At 39.1% G+C, this 21877-nt stretch overlaps 1 protein-coding gene across 4 annotated transcripts in view; it reads right to left on the bottom strand.

Moving 5' to 3' along the window:
- Positions 1-20518, bottom strand: part of svep1 (sushi, von Willebrand factor type A, EGF and pentraxin domain containing 1) — a 159931-nt gene extending 139413 nt beyond the window's left edge. For 2 of the 4 annotated variants that reach the window (XM_022678487.2, XM_022678486.2), the window contains exon 1: positions 19174-20518. In XM_022678487.2, coding sequence (XP_022534208.2) covers positions 19174-19692 — 519 coding nt within the window. In that variant the 5' untranslated portion in view covers positions 19693-20518. The remainder of the gene's footprint in view (positions 1-19173) is intronic. The other 2 variants (XM_022678485.2, XM_022678488.2) reach the window with 1 other exon arrangement.
- Positions 20519-21877: the final 1359 nt, after the last annotated feature.

Here is a 21877-nt window from a genome sequence, read left to right as displayed (position 1 = left end):
TTCCAAGAACGCAAATAAGGCATCAACTTAAATTATCGAGAAATTATTTGCTACATAACTTCTCTTTTCCACCAACATGTAATGGACTCTATTCAGGTTTGTGCACCTAATTTTGAACCGTTTGGCGCATTTCCACCACCCAAAAAAAGCTTCTGTAACCTGAAAAGTTCGTTACAAACTGGAGCCAAAGACTAGTAGGTTCTTTAGCCTGAACCAAGAGCCATTGTGTGCATTGTGTGTCACTGTCAGTGACATATTCTGTGGTATCCTTGCTTCCAATTAAAACTCACGCTGGTTCGCTAAAAAGCACCAAGGTTAGCTTTGAGAAAAACAAAATAAAGAGTTCTTACTTAGCAGGTGTATTCTGCTCAAAAATACTTTTCTTATAATTGCATCAAAATCTATCTCATAAATATTCTGACTGGTCCTGAGTCAAAAGTCACAGGACACCCTTTTATATCAAATGTGAAATATGGTGGCTTTCAAGAGATAAAATATATACCCCCTCATCCATTACTTGCTAAAGTGTTCAGATATATCTTGTTTCATTTCTCTTTTATTTCAGAAAATAAAAGAATGTCCCGTGACTTTTGACACACCCTGTATAAATACTTTTGACATACAACTCCAATATTCCAAAATGTGGCAGTCCATACATATATTAGATCAAAAATATATTTTTTGCATGTCAGACCAAAAGACCATAGAGTGCCTTTTTGTTTCTAAAATTCCTATTTTTCCATTTATCTTCTTCTATTGGGTCCTATCTTCTTCACAGACATGCCCTTTACTGGCTCCTATTTGCTAGCCATCAGAGCTATACTCTCTCCAGACCTGCTGTCCATTTGGCCTGTTTCCCCAGTCTCAAGCTGTCTGCTCCCGGGTTAAGTAGAAGATCCTTCAACAGTCTAAGCTCTGATCTCTTTAACCCATTATATAGATCCTATCTCCCCTCTGGGCTTCCTTTCTGTTTGAGTTGGATGGAAGTACAAGATCTGTAAGGCCTGCAAATGCCAACCCAGTATGCTCCATAAATCTGGACCTTACTGATAGCACTCGCCAAAACTGTAATGCTATTATATTGATCTCGACAGAAATAAAGTGTGTGTGTGTATGAGTGAGAGAGACAGAGAGAGAGAGAGAGAGAGAGAGAGCATTCTGCTAATGGTTATAATTTGTCTAGGGAACACCACCAGTGAAGAACAATTGAGATGGGTAGGTGTATGTTTAAAACAGTTCTTTTTAGACTAGTTAAGAGTAAAAAAACACCCTGTTTTTTTTTTCCAACTTTGGCCCAGGCCTAAGCTCCAGGGTTGATTTTTACTTTCTGGACCTGGACTACTCGCCTCTGTGTAAGTAAGTAGGTTTCTTCCTCTTAAAGGGAGTTTTTCCTTGCCATTGTGTCACCATAAAATTGGCATCTCTGTGGTGCTGCTCATAAGAGGCGTGGACCTGTTTTTCCTGTAAAGCGGCTTTGTGACAACCTTTGTTGTAAAAAGCGCTATATAAATAAAATTGAATTGAGTTTACATAGGATCTCCAGTGGATTTTGCGTCAGTGGCTGAACTTGACTTAACAGGGCATTATATATTACACATAAATTAACATATGACATTGCAAAGACTATTAGTGTAAAAATGTCTTTATTTTAATGTTTCGGCAAGAGCCAAAATCTTTTAACCCCCCCCCCCCTTCCTCCCGAGCTAAAGCACCATTATAACAGCTCACTAGAGCACTTTTTTTTTTTTTTTTTACAAAAAACAGCTCTCATGGCATTCATTCATACTAGAGACCACAACTAGACATTTTAAAATGAATGAAAAAACGATGGAATGAGACCTTTGAATTGTCTGTGAATATGAAGTAAGTTATTAATGTACCCTTTCTTGCCTTGGAAGCATGAAAATTTGAAAAACAGAGGCGTCTCCAAGGCCAGGGATTTTGGGAAACACTATTAGTTGGATATTGACAGATTAAGATAAATTAGAACAGCAAGAAAGAATGTTTATTTAAAGATGTGCTTAATTGAAAAGACATCTGAACTACACTTACCCTATTTCTTTATGAGTTAGATTATAAATGAGGTTATAATTCTTTTTTTCTGATGTTGCAACAGGCTAAATAGCTTTTTGGCATGTTTTCTTACATTATTTACCCCCACTTGCCCCTTCCTTTGCACTGTCTGTCAGACTAGTCTCTAATGAGGGTCTTGGCTTCAGATTGTTATGAAAGTGAGACTGAGATCTGATGAGTGATGAGTTTTGAAGTACTGGAAAGTGATCATGAATTAACACACAGTTCACATTTATTTGCCGTAACAGGATTTTGGAGCAAACACATAAATTATGATTGAAAATGTTCACAACAACAGGGCTGCCTGGTAACAGCAGTAGTTCTTGTTTTGATATTGTGAAATCCGTCTGTCTACCATTAGTTTTTTTCTCTGTAAAAAAATGTGTTTCCACAACACCGGGTACCATTTATTCACCCGAGGATGATCTCCAGCAGGGATTTCACTGCTGGAACACACTGTGATTTAATTTCCATCTAATTTCCAATCATACGCCAAAATGTGCACTACAGGACTAATGGGGCTAGTGAGTGACACCTAGCTCACACACAGAGAACAAAAACAAGAGAAATGAAGAATCAGGCATAGAGACACACATGTAGGGTCCAAAACAAATCCAGTCCCATTTTTATGAAGAAATAAGCACCTTATGTAGCTCTCTGACACACATAATACATGTATTAAAGCAGACTTTATGAACCTGTGCCAAATGAAAGCAAACGGCAAATAACTCTTTAAACTATAACTGTAACCTTGCCGCTAATTAATAACCATTAATGTTCTAGTATTATTTGACTTAGAGTATTATAATTTTCAGAAGCTGGTTTAGCTGGTTAAATTGGTAAACTCATATGTAGCATAGAGTATGTATTTACTCTGACGGTCTAAAGAGGTTAACAGCATATCTAAAAACAATCTGACCAAGCTAGTTAGTCAACTAGGCTAACCAAGCTTATCAATCAGCATGACTGCATTGGTTCACTTATATAAAAGTATAACCAGATTGATGACCAGTTGGATATAGCTATAGTCCAGCTAATCAGCTTAAAAATACATTTAAAATCTACAAAACATTTATTAATGAATTAATTAATGAGAAGGAGAGTCAGAGAAAGAGAAGATTAACTTAGAAATGTGCATTACGCTGGATAGCCGTGGTTTGAAGCTAAGATTATTGCTAAACTGGCAAAAGTAAAACTTTTTGGAGTGAAAAGGCACTAATTACTTCAGCAGCCAAACTAAAATCATAAAACCAGACCTATTTTAATGTTTTTAGTCTATATATAGTTAGCTCCAAAGCTGAAACTTGCTAAACAGTGTCTAGCGCTCTTGCTTGGGATTATATTATACCTAAATTGGCATTTTTTCCAGGATAACATTAGCTGATAACTTCTTACTTTGAGTCTAAAACTTTCACACAGTTTGTAATGCATCGTCAATTAAAATTAAGCTTTGTTCAATCTAAATATTAATCAAACAATACTAAAAACAATACTAAAAACAATACTAAAACAATACTAAAACAAGCTCCCGACACTGGTCACAAAGTCTGAGAATCCCCCCACCTCTACTGCAGCAGCTAATCTATCCAAAAACTATCCAGCACTGAGGAATTACCTCAGCATAATGACTCAACAGACTCAACCAATTTTAAATGTTTTTTTAAATGTTTTTTTTTTATGTTAAACCAAAAAAATAAAAAAGCGAGGACTCTAAACTCACAAAACAGAACATAGAATAAATGTACACTACCAGTCAAAAGTTTGGACACCTCTTCTCATTCAATGTACTTTCTTTTCTTTTTGTGATTTTCATACATTATAAATGAAATATTGAACACATTAAAGCTTTACAGGAACACATGCAGAATTTCTCTGTTAACAAAAACGTGTTAAACCAGAATACGTTTTATACTTTAGATTCTTCTATGTATCAAATTTATGTTTAAGGACAGATCTGCACACCCTTGGTAGTTTAATCTCAGTGTCTTCATGAGGGAGAGTCACTTGAAACAGTTTTCTCAATATCTTCCTGGAGGTGCTGAACAATAGTTGCTGCTTTTCCTTCACGCTGTAAAGCTCCAGTTTATCCCAAATCACCCTTATATCACCATCTCAGTTTATCAGGTTTAGGTTTAGGGGATTGTGGAGAACATATACTTTTTTTACTGTTTACTACGTAGTTCCATATGTGTCATTTAACTGTTTTCATGTTTTTAATATTAATCTACAATTAAGAAAATAAATGAAAGAAAGAAATAAGGAAATCATTGAATGAGAAGGTGTGTCCAAACGCTTGACTATTATTGTAACTGGGACATTATCAGAATACTGTACCATCATTTTCATCATATTTATAAGACTTTAGAACACACAGAAATCATATCTTCTAGCTTAATCACTTTCTATTTCCAGTCACTCTGAGGTGGACCATGAAGGCTCCCAGAAGTTCCTTTTGGGTAGTGCCCCTCTCAGTGAGAGATGATTGGTCGCTAAACATGCGTTTGCGGTGCCTGTACTCAGACACAGCAAGAGTTTCTCAGGAATGTCTCTGCCAGATTTTAATATGTTGGTTGCCAATTCATCACCAATCTAGCATTTTCTGGAAGAAAATGGCAAACCAGCTTTGGCAAACTATGAGTCTGCAGGATCTACATGCCATACAGAACCTGTATACCTCCATGCCCAACCATACCTCATCTTGTGTCTAGGCTAGAGGCTAATTTTTTTATTTTATCAAATGTATCTTTTCACACTAATAGTAATTACTACATATATCAACTCAAGTCAAGTCAAAAGGCTTTTATTGTCATTACATCTGAGTACAGATAAACAGTGTAGTGAACTTACGTTCCTCCAGAACCATGGTGCAACATGGGACAACAAGCAATAGACAACATAAAATGCAAGGTGTGATGATGCAAGTGCAATATAAGACTAACAATACATTAAATACAAAAGACGAGACAATCACCATTACTTTTACACAAACATTTCATTTAATTCCAACAACTCCTTCTCGGTGTGTTATTTTTTTTGTCAATTAGTGTAGTAGTGTAGTTTACTTTCACTCAATACAATTTTTTCAATCCTTTCAAGACTTTTTACAATTTTAAGAAGTATCCAGTAGACATTTCTTTAAATAACTAAAAGTGTTTTTTTTGGCACTGCACTGCAGAACCCCTTTAAACTTAAATGTGTTTCATTGTAACTTGATTACTGTTACAGACTTAATGAACATTGACTTGAAACATTAAACGTTAACTTCGCACATTTGCATTAGTAAGATTGCTTTCCATCTTCATAAAATGATCTCATCTGTAACGGGTCATATTCAGAGAGTGAAAAAACAGCAGGCTTAAAAAAAAAATCCATTGGCTTTAAATAACGAAGAAAGGAATTGCATTTTTTAGGCCCAATTTGGAAATAGTGGTACGTAGCAGGAATCCTGCAGGAATGAGGTGAAGCATTGCATAAGCGCACACACACACACTTCAGCCTGTAAGTGATAAGTTGCGTCTGTGGAACCGCAGAAGCTAATAAGGCTGAGTCTAAAAGAGCCGAGGCCTTCAAATGAAAGGGTGTAAACAAACCACTCCATTTGCTTCCTGAACAAAGCCAATAACAACGTAACTCTTTCCACAGCTAATACCACCCTGTCGCCGGGAGACAGACATTTAACCACAGGTCCTCATGTAGTAACACACGCTTATAAACATACTTTTGAAACCCTAGCTTTGTGGGGTATTTTAAGTGCCTCCTGTGTAGGTAAATGCTTATGGCCTACATTTCTCAACTGACTGTCTTTTGCCTCTCTGCATTTTTCTACACAGAGGCCAACTCAACTCGAACTGAATTTTCCAAGTTATTTTCCGGATTCTTTATTGCCACAAATAGCGTAACACATAGAAATGTAGCCATATGAACACACACACACCGTTTATTCGTTTCTTCACTGTAGAGGATTGAAGGACAGTTGGGTAAACTGGATTTTTGTGTTGCATCAGCAGGAGTTATGAGTCTGGAAGGAAAGGCTGCCAGAGCTCAGTCAATCTCTGGCTTTTCTCTCAGTCTGGATGCTCACTGGCTCTCCACTGCCTGATCCACTGCTGCAGTCCAACATCATACATATCAGGAAGTAGTAGATCATCTTCTCTTCAAACAGAACAAGGTTCTTTCTCACCACTGGTCTCCAAACCACCCCCCCTTCACAATCCCCAACTTCTGTTGTCCTTCTGTCTCTGTGTTTCCATAGCTTTCCTAAATACTCTCAAATGTTTTTTCTTACCATTTGTTTCTCACCTTAACAGTATTTTTAAAAAGCAATTCAACAGTATATTAAGTCTGTGCTGTGTGCCCTTTTATTCAGTTTGTAATAATAAGCAGTTTTCTGCAAACAAAGTAAATGATCTTATGTAATTGGCTGAACCCAAAGCTTTCCCTGTAATACATACAGTAGTTAAAGTGGGTCAATACACACTGGTTTACAGTAAAAAAAACTTCAAAATTTTCATGTTTAGAAGGACTTCTCACAAATATACCGGGCAATATTTCATCATATTGTGCTAGATTTTCTTATAGCATTGACAACATTTTAAAACTATCTATATCACATTTATTTATATCATTAGTGTTTAAAGATCATTAACCCAACATTTCATACCACAAAAATACTTGAATACTCTGCAGCAAAACAATTGAATAAATATTGATCTGAATCTCAGTTTCAGTGGCAAGGGAGACAAAAGAATATCAATCTTAAAGGCAGAACTAATCAGAACCTCTATTTCAGTAGGGGGTAGGACAATAGAGAGTCAAAGTCCACAGCATAACCAATCAGAGCCTATATTTTAGCAGGGGGTGGGACAATAAAGAGTCAAAGTCCACGGCAGAAACAATCAGAACCTCTATTTTAGCAGGGGGAGGGACAACAGAGAGTCAAAATCCACAGCAGAACCAATTCGAACCTCTATCTTATCAGGGGGTGGGACAATAAAGAGTCAAAGTACACACCAGAACCAATCAGAACATCTATTTTAGCAGGGGGTGGGACAATAAAGAGTCAAAGTACACAGCAGAACCAATCAGAACCTCTATTTTAGCAGGGGGTGGGACAATAGAAAGTCAAAATCCACAGCAGAATTAATAAGTATCTCTATTTCAGCAGGGGGTGGGACAATAGAGAGTCAAAGTCCACAGCAGAACCGATCACAAACTATATTTCAGCAGGGGGAGGGGCAACAGAGAGTCAAAGTCCACAGCGGAACCAATTAAAATCTCTATTTTAGCAGGGGGAGGGACAACAGATAGTCAAAGTCCACAGCAGAACCAATCAAAACCTTTATTTCAGCAGGGGGTGTGACAACAGAGAGTCAAAATCCACAGCAGAACCAATCAGAACCTCTATTTTAGCAGGGGGAGGGACAACAGAGAGTCAAAGTCCACAGCGGAACCAATCAGAACCTTTATCTTAGCAGGGGGTGGAACAATAAAAAGTCAAAGTCCACAGCAGAACCAATCAGAACCTCTATTTCAGCAGGGGGTGGGACAATAAAGAGTCAAAGTCCACAGCAGAACCATCAGAACCTCTATTTCAGCAGGGGGTGAGACAAGAGAGAGTCAAGGTCCACAGCAGAACCATCAGAACCTCTATTTCAGAAGGGGGTGGGGCAATAGAAAGTCAAATTCCACGGCAGAACCAATCATAACCTTTATTCCAGCAATAGTGGGACAACAGAGAGTCAAAGTCCACAGCAGAACTAATCAGGACCTATATTTCAGCAGGGGGTGGGACAATAGAGAGTCACAGTCCACAGCGGAACCAATCAAAACCTCTATTTTATGGAAGGGAAGGATTTGCATGCAATGCACAGGTTCAGAGTATCTCCATCACTCTTGACAGAGTATGCAGAATTTACAATAAAAGTGCATACATATACAAATTTGCATATAAAGTGTCTTAATATCACATGATTGCAAAAAACTACATGTGAAACAATGTGAGAAATGAGATTGCATTTAAGAATATTAAATCATTGTGAGCCAACAGTGTCTGAGTTAATCTGATATTCTAATAATCTAATATAAAGAGCCTACAGAACCACCCACTGAAATTGGTTCTCTCTGGCATCACTCTTTTAATTTTAAGAAGTATAACCTGAGCGAGCCAATTGACCAATCAAATTCCCCACAAATTTCATTACCAAACCTCTTCTACTGAAACAAATCCAGCTTAAATAGAACCTTGGGAACAATTTTGTTTTGCCAACTCCAGCCCGACTCTCTCCGCTCTCTGCTAATCACTGTGCTGAAACATTCTGCCCTGTTGGATTTTCCATCGTTGCACGGAGTGAGCAATGAGCAGGGCGGACCGGGAGCCGAGGAGCCCAGCTTTTTAAACGGTGATGACAGTTGCGGTTAATAGGAAGAAAAAGCAGCTCTCAGTGCACAGAACAAACATTTAGTACAGCTCACAGCTCTGGACCGCCCCAGTCCACACGGGGTCCTGAAACTAAACAGCCTCTCCTCATCCTCATCTCCGGCACCTTTGATCCTGTTATTTAAATCTGCGCGTATCTGTCTCTGAGGACTGTAACCGCTGAGAGGAAAACAGAGGCGGTGAGGGGGTGTGAAGACAGGAAACAGCCACCATTGGACCAAATGGACTGAGCCTATCTTTCACATTCTGCTGTTTGAACTTTTTGAGTTTGGGGGGTTTTTGAGTGAATGGACTCACTGCTGGCAGTACTACAGTCAGAAGTGTGATTTTATGATTTAAAGTGATAATGGTGTTTGTATGTGTATGAGCATGTGTGTGGTAGAGAGATTTTTTTTTACATGTATTACTGTTCTGTTACACTGTTACAAACCGAAATGTGCTTGTATTTGATGTAAACAATTAATGGATTATAAATTGGCATAATGGAAAAGGCACAAAATGACATGTGGAATACACTGACATGCCAAAAGACACAAGTTATCTTGTCCCATCATTTCTGCTCGTTGCCCAAATCCAATTTTTTGCTCAGATTGGATTTGGCCTTCTTGACGGTTGACATTTGCAAATGTGAATGACCTGTATCTGTGTGTAATGTAAACAAATCTGTCCCTGATATGCCTCACATGCGCACATTGATATGTGTATAAACGTCGCCTTCTTCACCAACAATAAAAAACGTCTTATTTGAGAGATGACTCGTAGCTTTATAAAGGGAAATAAATGGGTTAGTAGCTCATATTGGAGAGTGGAGAGTAAACAGCTGGTCTGAAGTTCATGCTCAGGTCGAGGAGGAGAAAAAAGGCCAGGAGGTTTGCTTTTGCTGTTCCTGCAGCTATATCTGCACAGCTGCACCAAGAGATGTGTGGGTACGAAAATGAAGCATGTAGCGCATGCGTAAAAGCAAAAAGACACATGAACTATGATTTGACTGTTCATATTCATGTTGCATGTTCATGAATCAGATACGTATCCAAATTAAGGACCACATATTGAAAGTGATCTAAATCTGATTTAAGAAACTTGGATTTGGCATGTTCACACAGCCATGAAAAAATCAGATCTATTAACGATACAAATAGCACTGTGGATTGATGAATAGTCAATCCACACACAACTTAAAAATGAAATATCCCATCATCAGACACCCACTATCAGGCCTCACTTAAATGCCAGCATTCATCCTCACTCACATGATACCACCTCATAACTTGCACACAGACAGGCATTCCAAGTCATCACGTGAGGTACAGTAACACTTCATGATCAATTCTTACACCGCTGTCCCATGATTTCTGCTGTCAGCCTAAAGCATTTTGCAAGTCGTGAACCAATAGAAATGCTCCAAACCTTCAAAATATTTTTTTTCAATCTTCTGTGAATGAGCCTTTTAAAGATAAGAGGATTTTGCAGGACAGTGACGATATACTACTGAGGTATTTATGTTATAACCTGCCACAACATCTAATAACACCTCTCTATTTGTAGCTATTACTGCATCTGATAATCCAGCAGGCCACTAGACTGAAGTGATTATATACACTGAATAGCTGGTTTATCTTTAGTTTATCCTGTTTTATTTAATTCCAGTTTCTACTGTCATGTAAGACCAACTGCAAGCCCTAATCAAAGTACTATAAGATGGATTACAAACAGTGCAGCCCACCGTGAGCCATTTGTCACCCCTAAACCACCAATTCCATTCAATCCCATAGACATATTAGACAACTCATTCATCCTCAGCCCACAGAGTGCTGCAGTTTGCTGCAGTGGACCAACTCCTCTGGGTTTTATCTCTCCGTCTGCAGGCGTATCTGTGGCTTTCAGAGCACTATAAAGGCATTCCTGCCTCCCTTATCAGGCTCTGGGGAGAGAGGCCTGTCTCTAGTATTGATCTCGCTCATCAATCCCTATTAGCAGCACAAAGACAGCAAGCAGGAAGTGGCAGGGGTTTCTCCCTTATCAACACAGTACGTACACACAACCTGCAGATTCTCTCTCTGTTTCTTTGTGTGTGTTTCAGTTTATTGTTTTAAATAAAAAACACAATCATCAAATTTGATGAAATTTTATTAAACATTTTTTTTAATCTAAGTAAAGGAAAAATTTACTTTTTATTCAATCAGAACAGTGAGATCTAACGTAACAACAGTACAACACTGTTATCTAGTGGGTGGAGTTTAAACACAACACAAAGTGAACCACCCTCTGATGCCACATTTTACATGTAGACTATTAATTCAAATCAGTACTGTATCTTTGACTTGCTTTAGTACTACAAAATAATGTAATACTTTGATATATCAGTGTTTTCCTACACCCCTAGAGGATAGTATGACTAACAAGTAATATCAGCCTATACATTCCGATTAGAATTAAACTTTTATATTGAATCAGTATTATTGCTTTAAAGCACTTACTTATAAGGAGTTGCTTTGTTTAAGTTCCTGTGCTAATCTACACCACTTTACGAAAATCAGCAGTATCATGGAAACATATTTTTTAGCATTTAAAACTCTGAGTGGTCCAGCAGACAAAGGTGTTGACACAATAATATAAATATATATATAAATAAGAAAATTGCTGGATTTAATCTCGGATCATGCTGCTTGCCATCAGCAGCCGGAGTCTGAGAGAGTACATTCGCCCTTGCTCTCTCCTCACATCACTTCAAGTGTGATGTTGGCCAGCAAAGGCATATGTCAGCTGATGTATCAGAGCTGAGGTGCCGTGTGTTACTCCGAGAGCTCCGGCTACTCAAACGCTGCAAAAGAGGTAGGGTGTGGCTTCATATGTATCAGACCCTCGTAGTTTCAGGGGCATTATGGAGTGGCTGGGGTAATTGGCCTTGCAAATTGGGGAGAAAAGGGATAAAAGATAGAAAATAAATAAATAAATAAATAAATAAAAGAAAAAATCAGTAAAAGAGATGCAGCATATCAGTAACTATCTGACCTGCAATCAAATTTAAATACTGACATATAATTTTGGGACTACATATGGATTTGTGGAATAATGAGAAAGACAGCAGGCACATAATTATGTTTTAAGTAAGCTTTTATCTGTTTATATCTAAATAAATCTAAAGTTTTAAAATATTGGAAATGATAAAGCAAACATATTGTTGTGGTCTCTTTTTTATGCACAACAAACAACTCATAAACAGTAAAATTAGCAGTGCTAAACTTTAACACTCCTTTGGAACATATAGGGTCCCACTCTACAGAGAGTGAAAATGACACTGATAGCAGTGTTAAATGTTTAGTGTTAATATGACACTGTGCAGTGTACTGTTTACTTATGCTAGTGTTGTTCATTAGTGTTATAGCAACACCTAAAGTGTTAATTTTACACCGTTTGGAGTATAGGTATAAACAAAATATAGTGCTTAAGATTCTCCTTTAAAACTTAATTCGGCCTCTCTTGTTTAGACGTTTTTAGTAGGCATTGTTATTGCTAGCATAAAGTCATGTTAAAACTTTTTTTTCCAAATATGTGTTTTTTTATTCAGATTCCATTACTTCTTACATAAATTACCTATGGGCTGAACTGCAAAACTACAGAACTTCAGACAACAAGCAGGGTTGACAGATTACACAATGGGACCTTGAGGTTAAATATATTTAAAAATTTTCTAATATTAATTCCTTTCTTTCCATTGTTTGTTTCTTCTTACTTTGTCCTTCATACCTTCTTTGTTTTTCTTCACTGTGTAATGAATGCCGACACTTTTGGCTGTACTCGTTTACCCTTGCTCTGAATCAGTGAAGTGATAAAACACGTCTCTTTAATCTGCTAAACACCTGCACTGAATTCACTGCCTTTTCCGTTCATTTGGACCAACATCTGAACATCTCTCGAGAAGTTCTTCAGGACATTTGGACTGTGGGAGTGTGCAGGTCTGTGTGTGTGTGTGTGTATGTGGGTTTGTTAGTATTCCCCTTCCTATAAAAGATCTTTGATCTTTCTCACTGCCTTCATTAGTGGTTTGTTCTGTAATGCTTTTTTTTTGTTTTGTGCAGGAGAGATGAACTCGTAATGGAGGGGGTTCTGCTGACAGATGGTTTTGCAGAGACAGTGTGTGAAATGTGGAGCGGCTGATGTGTCTAGGCTTGATTACAGCCTCCCCTCCTGCTGTCCTGGGGTTCAGAAAACCATGTCAGTGGGGTCAACGGCCCTCAAAACACCTCTCTCTGGAATTCGCGCCGGGGCAGGGGGTTTGGGGTATACAGTGAGAGTGTGTGCTATTGTGCAAAAGCCACGTCCTCAACAAACAAATGAAAAATCGACATTATGTCCATGCACTGATGCAGTTTGAGAAGACCCAGCTGCTGTGAATGTGTGTGTAACCACCCTTTCCTTCTCTTACTAAAAATATTACATATGAATTCCAAAAATGTGATCAAACATTACTACAATTACTGTCCATACAATAGACTTTCCAAAGCTGCCGTTTGGGAGAAAGAAGTCATTTGTAACTGCAATTTTAAAATCCATTCGGTCAAAGAATTCAACCTTTAATGTGTCTCTCCTGGACTTAATCAGAAAAGTGGCTAGGTGAAGAATTTGGAAAGCATAGGAAAGAATTCAGAGAGAGAGTATGGAGAGTCTACAGAGGGTTGTTTTGGCTCCAGGTCTGTCAGGAGAGAGCGAGTGGAGGCTCTGGCAGCCTGTGGTAACCCATCGACGAGCAGACAAATCCTAAGTACATAGAGAGCTAATCTCTGGGGAGGGGAGAACCTGGCTGTTTCTGAGAAAGACAGGCATGAGGAGGTCCAAAATCACAGCAGGAGAGCCGAAGCTATGTGCTCTCAGAGTTTCAGACTCATACAAACAAGCATGCGGTGCACTGATCCTTCAGAATTAATCAAGTGAGACTGTATGGGGTGTTTGAAAGCTTAAATTTAGTATATGTGCATAAAAAACGTAACTAAATTTTAAAAAACGCATGTCGCAAAAAAAATGTTTCAATACCAGCAAGAGGTGGAAATGTTAAAATATCGCCGATGAAAGAGTTATAAAAAAAGTTTTTTTTAATAACCAATGATGTATCAAGCCATAAGCGTCTCTGGCATGTATGGCAATATAACAAACCACTTTAATAGTTTTATTCTTATTGCCTTATTGCCATACAGTGAATATAGTATATAGAATGATTAACTGTTATGTTTACATTAAACATTTTCCACTACCCAACTCTATCCCAATGAATTATAATTACAACATTTTGTACTGTTTTTACCTATAAACTGCTGGAATGCTGGATGCATTAAAAAATAAAATATGTTTTGTCTTTGTGTAAAAGGCTTGATTTACTATTATAAGCACACATTGCTCATATTCTAGTGTGAAATGAGCTTGACACTGCTGTTCACCATGTGGCACGCTGAGGTCCAATTCCCACCCAAGCAGGATGACCACACTATTCCAATAAGAGCTTTTGGGCAAGACTCCTAATTCTGTCCATTTGCCTGCCTCTGTGACTAAACTGAGCACAGCAGCGACTAAACATCAGCCTGCCTCTTTAACTAAAGTGACTAAACTGTTTTTGGATAAGAGCATCTGTAAATGCAGTACATGTGCACATCACTTCTACAAAATATATTACATCAACATCAAGCATTTTTTCCAGACTTACTTCAGGCAATAACTGTGCTGATGTAATGTATTTTATTAATATGGAAATAATGTACAAATCTGAATCAACTAAATTCAATTCAGCACTTTTCAGTGTACACTGCTCTCATTACAGTTATAGCAGAGAGGCCTGGATCCAGCCTTCCTCCTCCACACTGGACGGAAAACTGTCTGTCCAGGAAAAACTTCCAAGCCCCTGGTCTATGCCGACGGGGAGACCGGTGCCGAGGAGCATAAAATCTTCCAATTTTTTTTGGATTGTTAATGAAATCAAACTGACTGACTGTTCAGTTGTAACAGGAGGACACTTAGAGGACACGTAGATTAGTTTTACAGGGTAGTATAGGGTAGTATAGGGAGTATAGCAAGTATAGGGAGTATAGAGAATATAGGGTCTTATATTCTCTATATAGGTATTATAGAGAGCATAGGGAGTATAGACAGTATAGCGGAGTTAAGAGGGTAATATGCTGAATATTTTATTGATTGTTAATTAAATCATGCGGACCGAAGACAAGATTGTGGCTGTATAAATATCATATATACGAAGCGTAAGAGAGAGAGAGACAGAGAGAGAGAGTAGTTTAGTCATGTACTGAAGCCAGACATGGCAAATCATTCGTACGCAGTCAGAGCAAGGGGAAAAGTTCATTTATGAGGTGTTGTTCAAATGAGAGAACGTTTTACTCTTATCTCCGTCTGTAGTCTGAATCCAAGAATTAGCCTGAAATGAATCACGGCTACATGTTTCACTGCAGAAAATGCTGAAATGGATGAGAGTCTCCTCCACTCTGTAGCCTCATAGTTGGAGAGAGAGAAGTAGAGAGCAGCCAGCATCAGCTCTTGTGATGAAAGCATGAGGTAAATCAGTTTAGAAAGATGTTCACTCTGAGACAATATATTCTACATTTGTTCAACATCACAACCAGTCTCAATGCAGAAGAAAAAATAAGAACCCTATTTAGTAAACATGGGGTTTGCAAGGCCTAATTAACTGAGCAGCTCACTGCTTAGCTTACTGATCATTTGACCATTTGACTTGAGAGGTTATTCAGTGCATCTGTTCTCATTAAACTGCTCTGTTTTCCGGAAAGCTCTCCGTGCAGTCGCTCTCTATTTACACATGAGAGTTCAACAACCCCACTGAGAAAAATACACAATCAAATAAATCAAATAAATACAACACTATACAATATGGTACTACCTAACATGATACAGTAAAGAACCATCACCACATGACTTAGTCAGTATCCATCAGTATCAGTCTGATACTGGCTCAAAGGCACTGAATCGAATGTACTGTATGTATGCATGATCTGTTAGCCTACAATATGTAATAGGTAAAACCCTTTACTCCTAGAACCCAGGCCTAAATATGTTGAAGCCCACATGCCAGTTTTCTAGGCTTCTGAACTGAAATGAAGCTGGGAGATACAGACCCATCACTAATAGTGAAAGAAGCATTTGGATTGGGGAGGTAGAGTACTAACAGATTTTGCACAAATATAACTTGGGTTATGTAGGCATTTTCCTGTCCACTGCAAAAAAAGTTAAATAAGCTGTATATAGAGTAGTATAGAAAGAATAGGGTAATATATGGTGGTATTTGGTAGACAGTCCAGGGTGGTGTAGAAAGTATATGGCAGTAAAGACAGTATAGAGTAGTAAAGGGAGTATTGGGTAGTATAAGGAGTATAGGGTAGTATAGAGAGTTTAGGACGTACAAGATACTATACACAGTATAGTGTAGTACAGGAAGTGTATGGTAGTATAAGGCATATAGTGTAGTATGGACAGTATAGTGTAGTACAGGGAGTACAGGGTAGTATAGACAGTAAACTGTAGTACAGTGAGTATAGGTAGTCTAGACAGTATACTGTAATACAGGGGGTATAGGGTAGTATAGACAGTATAGGGAGTACAGGGAGTATTGGGTACTATAAGGAGTATAGGGTAGTATAGACAGTATAGGGTAGAATAGAGTAGTAAAGGCAGTGTAGGGTAGTATAAGGAGTATAGGGTAGTATGTACAGTGTAGTGTAGTACAGGAAGTACAGGGTAGTCTAGAAAGTATACTGTAATACAGGGGGTTTAGGGTAGTATAGACATTATAGGGATCACAGGAAGTATTGGGTACTATAAGGAGTACTGGGTTGTACAGACAGTAGTCGGTAGTATAGAGTAGTATAGACAGCATAGGGTAGAATAGATTAGTATAAGGAGTTTTGGTACCAATATAATATAAGATACAATATAAAAAGGATATGGTATTATAGGTTGATATAAGGAGTACAGAATAATATAGGGAAGTATAGACAGTAGAGGTGTGCCAAAAAATCGATTCACATAAGAATCTTGATTCTCATTTACTACGATTCAGAATCGATTTAAAATGTCCCAAAATCGATTCTGAGGGGCGGGTTTTAGACTGATTTTGGGCTGGGTATTTTTGTTGGACCTGGCAACCCTGGGGATAGCGCTTGTCCCTTCAAACGGAGATCTTCCAGACACACACAGAGCGTAGGTGTTTGAGAATCACCGGTAAGATGGCAGAACAAGCATTATATTACCTTAGATTAACGTGTAGTTTTAATGTTTTATGGCAGAATGCTTCATAACAAGCATAAAAAAGATCGCTAGTAGTTAGTTTCAGTAACTGTTAGCTAGCTAACTAGCTAACTTTCCAGTTCCACCTTAAATAACGCTAAAGGTGGCAGCGGGCTGCAGCATTTAAGGCGGAACGGAAAAATAACAATAAGCTAATCAGAGCTAATTTCAGCTCCTCATCACAGAGGAATTAAGGAATGGACAATATGAATTAATTTCTCCACCTCCTGCTCCCTTTCTGAAGAAATACAACGACCTTAAATTAACTAGTTAATCAGCAGCTGCTCCTGAACTTTAGCGCTCCACTGCTATCATCACATCAGCCCAGCAGCGTCACCTACACACCACCGCTAGTAGCCTGGTAATAAAGCAGTGTTATTTATTATTTATTTATTGTTCATTAACGTCATTGTGATATCCCAGTGATTCCTCTGTCACTGAGGACCCACATTCCTGCACATTTTATTGTTTTTGTAACACATTACCTGCTTCAGGACCAGTGTATATTTTGGAGGCTTTTTTCAATAAGATTCATAAGCCAGAAGCAGAAATTTTTATAAATCAAATCGTTTTGAATCAAAAATCGATTTTGAATCGAATCGTGGCCCCCAAAATCGGAATCGAATCGAATCGTGAGATAGTAAACGATTCCCACCCCTAATAGACAGTACAGGGTATTATAAGGTAGCATAAGGTACTATATAGGGTAGTGTAGACAGTATAGGGTAGTATAAGGTACTTTATAGGGTAATATAGATAGTATAGTGTAGTTTAAGGTAGTATAAGGTACTATATAGGGTAGTGTAGACAGTATAGGGTAGTATAAGGTACTTTACAGGGTAATATAGATAGTATAGTGTAGTTTAAGGTAGTATAAGGTACTATATAGGGTAGTGTAGACAGTATAGGGTAGTACTGTATAGGCTAGTATAATGAGCACAGGTTAGTATTAGGAGTATTAGGTACTAAAAATGATATTATAAACTGTATAGGGTAGTGTAGAGTAGTATAGGATGATATAAAGAATATTGGGTAGTATAGACAGTATAGGGTAGTATATGCTTGTATATCTTTTTCCTGTACTCATTTTTGTGATTTAGCTTGGATATTAAAACTTTTCCACTTTGACCTATCATTAGTTTTTTAAGTGCGTTTTTACATTTGTAAAAACCTTGCAAATGGAAACCCCGCTACAGGACAGACTTACGAAAAGAAACACTGCACAATAATACAGCTACACACAACATAACATGACACAATATTACACACTATAACACACAATAACATGATGCAACTCTAAACAGCAATCTGACACACTTTATACATTTTCTACTTGTGCAGGTCATATAGAGGCGCAGAGTGTGTGTGTGTGTGTGTGTGTGTGTGTGTTTTTCCTCATTTCACCCCAGACTGTCCGAGATGAATGGTCTCTCCCATCTGCTCGCTCGGCACACTAACCCCCACAAAGTGAGGGAGTGAAGTAAAGTGAAGGATGATGTGAACCATATCAGTGCCACACACATCATGACACTTTCACCCCACACAGTAAAAGAATTTCTCATTCATACTTCATACACTCTCACCATATTAAACACCGTATGTGACAGGGCTGTGTGTGGTGACGTTGTGAGTGTATAGCGTGCAGAGGGCGTTCAGGGACACGGCGTTGAGGAGTTCTTCCACTGACCTCGTTCACTATTGAGCCAGTGGATATGAAGAGAGTATGGGGAAGAGATAAGATACAGACACTATAAAGGCAGTTCCTGCATTACATCTGTAAACTGCATTATCCATAATAAGTCATTCCGATATGCTGACAATGTACCAACCACATCACTGCTGTCTTTCTCCTTATTGCAAAGAAATGAATTTTTTCCATTCATTCCCTCATTCAGTTCAGCGGTTCAGTCCACTGGTTTAGTTTAGTGGGCAGTTTTTAGCTTATTAGCTTTACTGGCTTGTGTGCTTTTTTAATGACAACAATTATAAGAGGCAAAATAAAATAAATATATATTTTTTTTTACATATTTATGTTGTAAAGAATAAAAGTAATAAAAATAATATAATCTCTGTATCTCTCTTCCTCTAAATCTCACTTTACATTCATTTTATGTTCTGTCTAATGCTGTATTTATTTTAATGTAAACAAAATGGGTTTCATTTATCACATACAAATAATTTGAAGACTTATAACAAAAGTGGAGGACTGGGAGAATCCCTACAGCCCATGTTGTCCACACATAAATCTGTCACTAAACTATATCATGAGTATACCCACAGCCACATTTACACACATTCAGTGAGACCCAAGCCCAGGTACACCTCCACAACACACACATGCACACACGCACATCACTACGTACCGCTGCCCGCTGGAATGCTCCTTTGGTGTATGTTCCCCCTCCTCTGTAGGTTATGGCTGGAATCTCCTTACTGAAGAGTGAGCACTTGTGCTGGTGGGATCTGGGTGCCGACACATAGTCCACTCTGGTCACCACGTGGCTCTTGGAGCTGAAGGTCACGAGCGCAACCCGCGTGGCCTCAGGTGCCACAGGGAAGTCGGACAGCAGCTTGCGGACGAAGTGCAGCTCGCTCCTGAAGTTGGAAGCCCCTACACTGGACGACTCGTCCAGCAAGAAGATCAGGTCCAGTCGCCCTCCACGCTCACGCAGGAGCCGGACGTTGCGGCGGAAAGCCTGACCCAGGCGCTCTACTTTACTTTCCGCACTCTCCTGAGCCTGGCCGGGCAGTCGGCGGGCTTGCATGGGCTTTGGCTGTTGACCGTGGCTTTGAGGGGGCAAGCCAGTGGTCAGCCTGGAACAGAGCAGTGTCCAGAACATGAGGCACAACCAAAGAGTCATTGAGAGTCTCAAAGGTGCCATTGCAACCACAGCATAGAAGAAGCAAGGCCAAGGTCCAGTGGTGATGGTGGTCTACAAGCAAGGGGTTTAACTGTGGTCAGATGTGATCTGATGTAGCGTGTTGTCTTCCTTCAGTTCTTCTTTCAGTCTTCTCCTGCTGTCCTTCTCTTTCTCTTGTTATCTCTTGTTAGCTACGTGGTCAGCCTGGTGGTCAACTTCTCCAGACCTTCTCTTGTCCTCTCTGGCTTCTTCTTCTCTCTCTAGACTTTCCCGGTATTTTGGCTTCAGTGGTCGGCTTCCCTCTGTCTCTTCGCTCGTTTAGAGAGCCTCCACTCATTCTCTCTTTCTGGAATTTTGGCAGAGTGGACGGATTGCCGGTCAGTTCCTCTCCCTCACTCCCCCACTCTGGGGAGCTCCTGCATCTCAGAGAGCCTTCAAATACCACCCCCTCTCTTACACAGCCATTTAAAAGCCAGACAGAGAGAGAGGAAGAGAGAAAGAGAGGGAGCACAAAAGTTCTGTAAGAGAGTCAAAAAGAGTGAAATAAATAAACTGAGAGAGATAGAGAGAGTGGCTTGCTGAAAGAGAGACAGGCAGAAAGGGAATGAGAGGAGTGAGGGAGCTGAGACAGAGGGAGTAAGAGAGGGAGAAAAAGGAAAGGCAGTGATAGAGAGAAAAAAAGGAAAAAAGAAAGGGGCAGTCACAGTAAAGGTCTTTCTTTTTTTCTGCTTAAGTCTTCTCCTCTTCTGTCCACTCTTCTCCTCACTCTCTCCTTCTCCTCGTGCAGGAGGAGCTGGAGGGAGGTTTTTGTGTCGCACTTATTTGCCTGTCAGCCTGTCAGCATTTGCAAAGAAAACATCAGCACCCAGCCTGCTGATCAACTCCATATGCCTGGCACTCGCCTCCTTTCACACTCACTCATTCACTCTCACACACACACACACACCACAACACACCAAGCCTCCTAGCAGATACCAGAAGAGCCATCGCTAATGAGAAACACTGAGAGACAGAGAGAGAGAGAGAGACAGACAATAGGCGGTAGCAGACAAACTAGGCATAAAATTGGTATAAAAACAAACCCACACTAGAGACAAAAGGGGGCCATAAAACTGACTTACAGCTAATTGAACACTAAAACAGATGAATCCTACTGTAAAACCCAAAACAACTTCATTCAAAAAGCTTCATTTCAAACCTGCTCTATTATCCAGCAATAAATACAGCACAGCTGTAAACCACCTCACTTTCTAAACCTCACTGTACACTTTACCGATGCAACACACAGACATACCTGCTTTTATTCATTTTTAAACACTTTCGTTTTGTTCTGTTTTTCAAATTTAAAACAAAATTCACATTTCTGAAAACTAGGTCTGAATTTAACTATTTGTTTTTTAAGGTGGAATCCTGTCACAACAATGTCATGATGACTGGACCAATAGAAATGCTACAAAAAGATGAACAAATCAACTGAAAGTAATGTTCTCTTGTAAAATTGTACTTTTTTAATTAATGGAAAAAGCTTTAAGATTTTACATGGTTTGTGAGGTTTTTGCATGACAGTAAAAATTATTTTAAAAAATGACTGTTCAGACATGTGGAAGTTGAGCACACTGTTTAAACCCTTTTATTTATGTAATAAGAGAGTCTGTGCTCGTAAACAGGTAGGTGTATGAAATCTTGTGAGCTTATAACTGACAAAAGCCAGTTTGTACAGTAGTTTTTGGAAAGATGCTACAAGAGGGATATGATTGGATACAATAGTAGGCAATAAGCCATGTGCTAAACTGCATTGTTAAATAGAAATGTTTTTAAGATTATCATTCTTTGTAGCCTGTGCCACTTCCTCCTCGTTCCCCTTGGGGGTCTTATGGGGAGAAAAAAAACCTGCAGTCGGATGTTGCCCCCCAACCCCCAATCTCCCACCCACGCTCTTTTTCTTTTGTGATTTTATCTGTAACCAAAACAAAGCCTGCATGCGTTGGGGCGTTAGGGGGAGTCGAGACACCGCTTGGCCGCAGATCACATTTCCAGCTCAACAACTGAAATGGATCTGTTTGGAGTTGGAGAACAGAAAAGCCATGCACTTGCAGTTTATGGAGAGTGGCAGGAGGGGAGATCGAGAGTGTGTTATTACCTTTAGCTCCTGACACCCAGTTACAGAGTTCTGACCGAGGCAGCAGGCAGACTGTCAAACACAGTC

The sequence above is a fragment of the Astyanax mexicanus genome, chromosome 8 (assembly GCF_023375975.1).
Source record: "Astyanax mexicanus isolate ESR-SI-001 chromosome 8, AstMex3_surface, whole genome shotgun sequence".
NCBI lineage: Eukaryota > Metazoa > Chordata > Actinopteri > Characiformes > Acestrorhamphidae > Astyanax > Astyanax mexicanus.
The sequence above is the reverse complement of the archived record's forward strand: the minus strand, read 5'-3'. Positions and strand labels throughout refer to the sequence as shown.